Below are 9748 nucleotides of genomic sequence, written 5' to 3'. Positions count from 1 at the left end.
TGATCGGCCCTCACCACGCCGCCGCCGCAAGTGGAGGGGGCGCTAACGCGCCCCAATTGACCTTTTATTCCACCTCCTGCTGAATCATGACTTCTTCCCTTTGCTTTACATATGAAGGGGAAGTTTGCAGCTTCGCCTCACGAAGTCTGTGACTCTTAGACCGAACATGTTGATAACTTTTGATGGTCCTGAAGACGAGTCTCACTAAATTGTAGGTTAAGAGTTTGTAAAAGAACCACGTTTGGAAAAACTCCGAGTCATGCTTAGTCATTTTTGAACCAATATGGCCGACATTTGTTTGGGCGGACGGCGTTGCCGTAATAATATTTTTTACTTCTCTTGTCACGATCTTCCTCTGCGCCAAATTTCATGATTCTACAATGAGATTATTTTTTTGTCATTTCCTATCTCTCAATGCATTTTTGGTACATTTGGGGGAGGAGCAGCAGGAGGAGCAGCAGGAGGAGCAGCAGGAGGAGCAGCGGGAGGAGCAGGAGGAGCAGTGGGAGGAGCAGGAGGAGCAGTGGGAGGAGCAGCAGGAGGAGCAGCGGGAAGAGCAGCAAGAGGAGCAGCGGGAGCAGCAGCAGGAGAGCAGCACGAGGAGCAGCAGGAGCAGCAGGAGGAGCAGGAGCAGCAGGAGCAGGAGGAGCAGGAGCAGCAGGAGCAGCAGGAGCAGCAGGAGCAGCAGGTCACATGTCTCACACTCACAGCCTGGTGCTCCATCCTGGTGAAGATCACGTGCAGCATCTGGGTCAAAGTGGCTTTGGCCGTGGTCTGGTTAATCAGGTTACGACTCGCCAGGTAAATGTTGTAGCAGGTCCTGACGGTCAGGAGGACGGTCCCCTCATGGACCTCAATGTGCGGGGACGTCACCGTGGTCAGGAGGGCCTACGGGAGAACAGGAGAACATTTGTCTTGGGTCAGGAGGGCCTACGGGAGGACAGGAGAACATTTGTCTTGGGTCAGGAGGGCCTACGGGAGGACAGGAGAACATTTGTCTTGGGTCAGGAGGGCCTACGGGAGGACAGGAGAACATTTGTCTTGGGTCAGGAGGGCCTACGGGAGGACAGGAGAACATTTGTCTTGGGTCAGGAGGGCCTACGGGAGGACAGGAGAACATTTGTCTTACACGGAGCTTAGCCAAATGGACACAATATACAAACACTTTTAGCACTGTGTTTGGCTCTACTTTAGGTCCTTATGAAGTGTTTAGGCCTATGTAAGCTGAAGCCAGCTGTAGGCCTATGCAAGCTGAAGCCTACAGTAGGCCTATGTAAGCTGAAACCTACAGCAGGCCTATGTAAGCTGAAGCCTACAGTAGGCCCATGTATGGTGGGGCCTGCTGTAGGCCTATGTAAGCCGAAGCCTACAGTAGGTTTATGTAGGCTGAAGCCTGCTGTAGGCCTATGTGGGTTGAAGCATACAGCAGGCCTATTTAATCTGAAGCCTGCTGTAGGCCTATGTAAGCTGAAGCCTACAGTAGGTCTATGTAAGCTGAAGCCTGCAGTAGGCCTATGTAAGCTGAAGCATGCTGTAGGCCCATGTAAGATGAAGCCTACAGCAGGCCTATTTAATCTGAAGCCTACAGTAGGTTTATGTAAGCGGACGCCTGCTGTAGGTCTATGTAAGCTGAAGCCTACAGTAGGTTTATGTAAGCGGAAGCCTGCTGTAGGTTTATGTAAGCGGAAGCCTGCTGTAGGCCCATGTAAGCTGAAGCCTACAGTAGGTTTATGTAAGCTGAAGCCTACAGTAGGTTTATGTAAGCCGAAGCCTGCTGTAGGCCTATGTAAGCTGAAGCCTGCTGTAGGTTTATGTAAGCTGAAGCCTGCTGTAGGTTTATGTAAGCCGAAGCCTGCTGTAGGCCTATGTAAGCTGAAGCCTGCTGTAGGTTTATGTAAGCCGAAGCCTGCTGTAGGCCTATGTAAGCTGAAGCCTGCTGTAGGTTTATGTAAGCTGAAGCCTGCTGTAGGCCTATGTAAGCTGAAGCCTGCTGTAGGTTTATGTAAGCTGAAGCCTGCTGTAGGCCTATGTAAGCTGAAGCCTGCTGTAGGCCTATGTAAGCTGAAGCCTACAGTAGGTTTATGTAAGCTGAAGCCTGCTGTAGGCCTATGTAAGCTGAAGCCTGCTGTAGGCCTATGTAAGCTGAAGCCTACAGTAGCCTAACAAAGCGCCGTTTGGCATTGTTTTATGTCGATTCAAAAACATGTGCGATGTCTGAGGTGAACAGTTTGTTTAGTAAATCCATTGTCCACAGACTTAAGACTCCAGGATGTGCTTTGTGTTCTCAGTCACATGACTTCAGTCACATGACTCACTGACCGTGTGTCCTGAAAAACATCTCACTGAAAATGGAAAGACCAAAGTTTTGTGTTTTGGGCATTTTCTACTGCCGACGAGTCACTGACACAACTTTAGCCAAGAGAGTAACGCTAGAGGCTAACGCTAACTCCTCTGAGGCTAACGCTAACTCCTCTGAGGCTAACGCTAACTCCTCTGAGGCTAACGCTAACTCCTCTGAGGCTAACGCTAACTCCTCTCAGGCTAGCGCTAACTCCTCTGAGGCTAGCGCTAACTCCTCTGAGGCTAACGCTAACTCCTCTGAGGCTAACGCTAACTCCTCTGAGGCTAGCGCTAACTCCTCTGAGGCTAGCGCTAACTCCTCTGAGGCTAGCGCTAACTCCTCTGAGGCTAACACTAACTCCTCTGAGGCTAGCGCTAACTCCTCTGAGGCTAGCGCTAACTCCTCTGAGGCTAACACTAACTCCTCTGAGGCTAGCGCTAACTCCTCTGAGGCTAACACTAACTCCTCTGAGGCTAGCGCTAACTCCTCTGAGGCTAACACTAACTCCTCTGAGGCTAACACTAACTCCTCTGAGGCTAGCGCTAACTCCTCATCCCCATTGAGAATCCATTGGAGCTAATATATGGAACTGTAGCAGCTTTTTGAACACATGAGTTTTCTTTACGAACGTTGGAACAAACATCTCCAAACGACCAGTCCAGAACTTAACTAGGACTAGACGAGTACTAAACGGGTCTAAACCAGGACGAAGACTGCGTTCACGTTTAGTCTGTACCTTTATGATCTGCAGCTGAACGCCTTCGTCCGTCTGAGGCCCCTGGAAGCAGTTGCAGACCGTCTCCACTAGGCGGTCGATGAGCCTCTTTCCTGGGGTTTTGCCGTCGGGAGCGTTTCCTGTGATGTGTCCGTACGCAATCAGCTTCTGCCAAACAACAATATCAAAGACTTATCTCACCTGCAATATATTATTATTACCATTCTATGTATTATATGATCTATAAATCTAAAGTGGCTCTCACCTGCAGACAGTCCAGGGACGTGCTGACGATGCGTGGAGACTTTGATTGACAGGCCAGCTCAAACGGCAGCACATATTTATCCGCCTCGATATAGTTTGCTCTGGGCGGCACCACCGTCCCATCTCTGCACCAGGACACGGCCAAAAGATCTGGGTTAGTTCAGCTCCCTCATCCAGAAGGACCAGCAGAGGATGTACTTCCTGCTGCAGAGGATGTACTTCCTGCTGCAGAGGATGTACTTCCTGCTGCAGAGGATGTACTTCCTGCTGCAGAGGATGTACTTCCTGCTGCAGAGGATGTACTTCCTGCTGCAGAGGATGTACTTCCTGCTGCAGAGGATGTACTTCCTGCAGCAGAGGATGTATTTCCTGCAGCAGAGGATGTACTTCCTGCTGCAGAGGATGTACTTCCTGCTGCAGAGGATGTACTTCCTGCTGCAGAGGATGTACTTCCTGCTGCAGAGGATGTACTTCCTGCTGCAGAGGATGTACTTCCTGCAGCAGAGGATGTACTTCCTGCTGCAGAGGATGTACTTCCTGCTGCAGAGGATGTACTTCCTGCAGCAGAGGATGTACTTCCTGCTGCAGAGGATGTACTTCCTGCAGCAGAGGATGTACTTCCTGCTGCAGAGGATGTACTTCCTGCTGCAGAGGATGTACTTCCTGCTGCAGAGGATGTACTTCCTGCTGCAGAGGATATGGACCCAGGAAGCCACTCCCCCCTCTGGCAGGAGGCCACTCCCCTCTGGCAGGAGGCCACTCCCCTCAGGCAGGAGGCCACTCCCCTCTGGCAGGAGGCTGCTCCCCTCAGGCAGGAGGCCACTCCCCTCTGGCAGGAGGCCACACCCTCAGGCAGGAGGCCACACCCTCAGGCAGGAGGCCACACCCCTCTGTTGGACTCATGAACACTTCTTTCACAGTAAATTCAAACACAAACAAAATGACACTTACTTTTGCTTCTCGAGCTCAGCCTTGATTTCATCTGAAACAGAAAAAGTGAATCAGGAAAATGTAAAAGATCCTGAGAACGTGACCAGAACTGGACCAACATGAGATAAACCCTCCTCCTCCTCGAGGAGCGTTTAACAGTAGATTTAGCATGTTTTAGACAGACAGAACTGACACTTAAGTGTGCTCCTCCTCCACTCGCCCAGTCACGGCAGAACACACTGAAGAAAATGTGCTAAACGGGTTTAAAATGTGTATTAGCGACATAATGGCGTTCTCCCCGGGACAGACCCGTTCTCCCCGGGGGGACAGACCCGTTCTCCCCGGGGGGACAGAACCGTTCTCCCCGGGGGGACAGAACCGCTCTCCCCGGGACAGACCCGCTCTCCCCGGGGGGACAGACCCGTTCTCCCCGGGGGGACAGAACCGCTCTCCCCGGGACAGACCCGCTCTCCCCGGGGGGACAGACCCGCTCCGTCACAGACTCCCGCAGGAGTTTGGCGAGAAATTGCTTCACGCGCTCGTCTTTTGACTTAATTCCGCTTTTTACATTCAATTTAAAGCTATTTTGTTTTGTCGGCCGTATTTTATAATAAAAAAAAGATAATTTATATATGGCGGATCCGTAAACCAAGTAATAAAAGAACTAAGGCCTTTTCATCATTGATCTGTTCATGATTCACGTGTGGAACACTCTGAAGTCTATAACACGTGAGGTACATGTGATGTACACATGATGTAAACATGATGTACACGTGATGTAAACGAGATGTAAACATGATGTACACGTGATGTACACGTGATGTAAACGAGATGTAAACATGATGTACACGTGATGTACACGTGATGTAAACGAGATGTAAACATGATGTACACGTGATGTAAACGAGATGTAAACATGATGTACACATGATGTAAACATGATGTACACGTGATGTAAACATGATGTACACGTGATGTAAACATGATGTAAACATGATGTACACGTGATGTAAACGAGATGTACACGTGATGTAAACGAGATGTAAACATGATGTACACGTGATGTAAACGAGATGTAAACATGATGTACACATGATGTAAACATGATGTACACGTGATGTAAACGAGATGTACACGTGATGTAAACGAGATGTAAACATGATGTACACGTGATGTAAACGAGATGTAAACATGATGTACACGTTATGTAAACATGATGTACACATGATGTACACATGATGTACACATGATGTACACATGATGTAAACATGATGTACACGTGATGTAAACGAGATGTACACGTGATGTAAACGAGATGTACACGTGATGTAAACGAGATGTAAACATGATGTACACGTGATGTAAACGAGATGTAAACGTGATGTAAACATGATGTACACGTGATGTAAACGAGATGTAAACATGATGTAAACATGATGTACACATGATGTACACATGATGTAAACATGATGTACACATGATGTAAACATGATGTACACGTGATGTAAACGAGATGTAAACGTGATGTACACGTGATGTACACGTGATGTAAACGAGATGTAAACATGATGTACACGTGATGTAAACGAGATGTAAACATGATGTACACGTGATGTACACGTGATGTAAACGAGATGTAAACATGATGTACACGTGATGTAAACGAGATGTAAACGTGATGTACACGTGATGTACACGTGATGTAAACGAGATGTAAACATGATGTACACGTGATGTAAACGAGATGTAAACATGATGTACACATGATGTAAACATGATGTACACGTGATGTAAACGAGATGTAAACATGATGTAAACATGATGTAAACATGATGTACACGTGATGTAAACGAGATGTACACGTGATGTAAACGAGATGTAAACATGATGTACACGTGATGTAAACGAGATGTAAACATGATGTACACGTTATGTAAACATGATGTACACATGATGTAAACATGATGTACACGTGATGTAAACGAGATGTACACGTGATGTAAACGAGATGTACACGTGATGTAAACGAGATGTAAACATGATGTACACATGATGTAAACATGATGTACACATGATGTACACATGATGTAAACATGATGTACACATGATGTAAACATGATGTACACGTGATGTAAACGAGATGTACACGTGATGTAAACGAGATGTACACGTGATGTAAACGAGATGTAAACATGATGTACACGTGATGTAAACGAGATGTAAACATGATGTAAACATGATGTACACGTGATGTAAACAAGATGTAAACATGATGTAAACATGATGTACACATGATGTACACATGATGTAAACATGATGTACACATGATGTAAACATGATGTAAACATGATGTACACGTGATGTAAACGAGATGTACACATGATGTAAACGAGATTTAAACATGATGTAAACGTGATGTAAACGTGATGTAAACGAGATGTACACATGATGTAAACGAGATTTAAACATGATGTAAACGTGATGTAAACGTGATGTAAACGTGATGTAAACGTGATGTAAACGTGATGTAAACGAGATGTAAACGTGATGTAAACGAGATGTAAACGAGATGTAAACGTGATGTAAACGTGATGTAAACGTGATGTAAACGAGATGTAAACGAGATGTAAACGTGATGTAAACGTGATGTAAACGTGATGTAAACGAGATGTAAACGTGATGTAAACGTGATGTAAACGTGATGTAAACGTGATGTAAACGTGATGTAAACGTGATGTACACGTGATGTAAACGTGATGTACACGTGATGTACACGTGATGTACACGTGATGTAAACGTGATGTAAACGTGATGTAAACGTGATGTAAACGAGATGTAAACGTGATGTACACGAGATGTACACGTGATGTACACGTGATGTACACGTGATGTAAACGTGATGTAAACGAGATGTAAACGTGATGTACACGTGATGTAAACGTGATGTAAACGTGATGTAAACGTGATGTAAACGTGATGTAAACGTGATGTAAACGTGATGTACACGTGATGTACACGTGATGTACACGTGATGTAAACGTGATGTAAACGAGATGTAAACGTGATGTAAACGTGATGTACACGTGATGTACACGTGATGTACACGTGATGTACACGTGATGTACACGTGATGTAAACGAGATGTAAACGAGATGTAAACGTGATGTAAACGAGATGTAAACGTGATGTAAACGTGATGTAAACGTGATGTAAACGTGATGTACACGTGATGTAAACGTGATGTAAACGAGATGTAAACGTGATGTAAACGTGATGTACACGTGATGTAAACGTGATGTAAACGTGATGTAAACGTGATGTACACGTGATGTAAACGTGATGTAAACGTGATGTAAACGTGATGTACACGTGATGTACACGTGATGTACACGTGATGTAAACGTGATGTAAACGTGATGTAAACGTGATGTACACGTGATGTACACGTGATGTACACGTGATGTAAACGAGATGTAAACGAGATGTAAACGTGATGTAAACGAGATGTAAACGTGATGTAAACGTGATGTAAACGTGATGTAAACGTGATGTAAACGTGATGTACACGTGATGTAAACGTGATGTAAACGAGATGTAAACGTGATGTAAACGTGATGTACACGTGATGTAAACGTGATGTAAACGTGATGTAAACGTGATGTAAACGTGATGTACACGTGATGTAAACGTGATGTAAACGTGATGTACACGTGATGTACACGTGATGTACACGTGATGTACACGTGATGTAAACGTGATGTAAACGTGATGTAAACGTGATGTACACGTGATGTACACGTGATGTACACGTGATGTACACGTGATGTACACGTGATGTAAACGTGATGTAAACGTGATGTAAACGTGATGTACACGTGATGTACTGAACACGGACTGAACACATTTGAATCAAATGAAGGTTTAAGTCGGTGACAGAAGCTTCTGGAGAGAATGTTTATGAATGTGTTTATTCAAGCAGGTGACCTTTGACCTGGGCAAAGGATTCTCTGTTTCAAAGGCTCTTTTTAGAGCCTGTTTAGTCCAGACCAACATTAACGTCTGTGTTTAGTGTTGACTTGTCCAGTCATCGGTTTATTCAACCAATTAAATGAAATCACTAAAATGAATGAGTTCCTTAAACAGACTGAGGTGTATTTATAGCACATTTTGAACGACGTTTTAAGAGTATTTATGATCGTTTTTAGCATTGCCGCGTGTTGAAGTGACATAAAGATGATAAACGCTCAGGCTCTTTACTTTAGATGATGTCGCTCGTGTCCGGGAGGTTCTTCTGAGGTTGTTTTTGTTCTGTTATTAACCCTTTGAGCTTTGTTTTCTGCCTTTTATGAAGCATTTTAGTTCGTTTTAGGCCTGTTACAAACACCTTTTGTCTCCTTATGAACGCTTTAGGTTTGTCTTTTGCCTTTTTGGAACCCTTAGACTTGTTTTGGGTCTTTTATGAACCCTTGATGTTAGTTTTCGGTCGGTTCTGAACATTATATATTCATTTTTGGCCCGTTATGACTCCTTTCTGTTTGTTTAAGTTCTGTTCCGTCAGAAACGCCTTGAATAAACCTGTCAAACCTGCATCTGAAACATGGTCAACAGTGTCATGATTGTACACGTGTTCTTCTGGACTGTTTTAACTCAAACTAAACTGCACAATGACCCGCGCACAGCCGCGCGCGTGAGCAGGACGTGGTCGTTTGCACACGTACGTCACAGAAAAGCCGTTGCAATGACGTGTAAACACAACAGAGCCAAGGGACCGTCAGCTAAAGGTGCTAATGCTAATGCTAACAGCTGACTCTCTCAAAACTCCCGCGTGTGAATTAAAAGCTGAATAAAAAGCCCACAAACGGAGGGGCCCCGTCCGTACCGAGGGCCACCTGGCAGGCCGTCCGCAGGGGCCCGTGCTGGCTCCGCCTCAGCTCTTTGTCGGACAGGATCTTCTCCAGGGCTCGGGACAGGAACATGCTTTTGGTTCTGCGGCTCTGGGCCTCTCGCTCTCGGGGAAGCGGCGGTGTGGCGTGCGGAGGAGGCCGGGGCCGCTGGAGCATGTCTCGGGCTCAGGCTCCGCGCTCAGGCCGTCCTCCTGGAGCCTCGGGGCCGGGGACAGAGCCGCGGGACAGCGGCGGCGGAGCGGGACGAGTGCGGCGGGAGGAGGAGACACTGCGCTCGGCTCCAGGATCTGTTACTGCTCAAGGGCCGCCATGACGCTGACGCACGGTCACGTGACTCTCAGCTGGAGCGCGTGCGGGGCGTGCGCCGTGCGGGATGACGTATGCGGAAGAAGAATGGAATAAAAGCTATTGTCCTAATAAAAAATCATATAATACATCCATGAATAACAGGCATAATAAGACAATATAAATAATAATACAACTTTATTTGTGCAACACATTTGACTTAAATACATATCTTAAAAGCACGTGACATCTGAACTAACTAGTTATATCTGTTGTGTGACGTTTTAGCTAAACTAAAACAAAATTATG

At 45.9% G+C, this 9748-nt stretch overlaps 1 protein-coding gene across 1 annotated transcript; it reads right to left on the bottom strand.

The window, feature by feature from the left end:
- Positions 1 to 708: 708 nt before the first annotated feature.
- Positions 709 to 9438, bottom strand: LOC140346161 (brefeldin A-inhibited guanine nucleotide-exchange protein 2-like; the record flags this gene model as incomplete). Its single annotated transcript, XM_072432333.1, has 5 exons — positions 9130 to 9438; positions 4272 to 4302; positions 3322 to 3445; positions 3078 to 3224; positions 709 to 888 (listed from the first exon to the last, which is right to left on the bottom strand). Coding segments are annotated over exons 1-5 (663 nt in total), but the record flags the coding sequence as incomplete, so codon positions are not given.
- Positions 9439 to 9748: the final 310 nt, after the last annotated feature.

Source organism: Eucyclogobius newberryi, unplaced genomic scaffold (genome assembly GCF_026437365.1).
Source record: "Eucyclogobius newberryi isolate DKJ021-1_F unplaced genomic scaffold, fEucNew1.0.hap1 SCAF_582, whole genome shotgun sequence".
NCBI lineage: Eukaryota > Metazoa > Chordata > Actinopteri > Gobiiformes > Gobiidae > Eucyclogobius > Eucyclogobius newberryi.
Note: the sequence above shows the minus strand (reverse complement) of the source record. Positions and strands in the feature narration are given on the sequence as shown.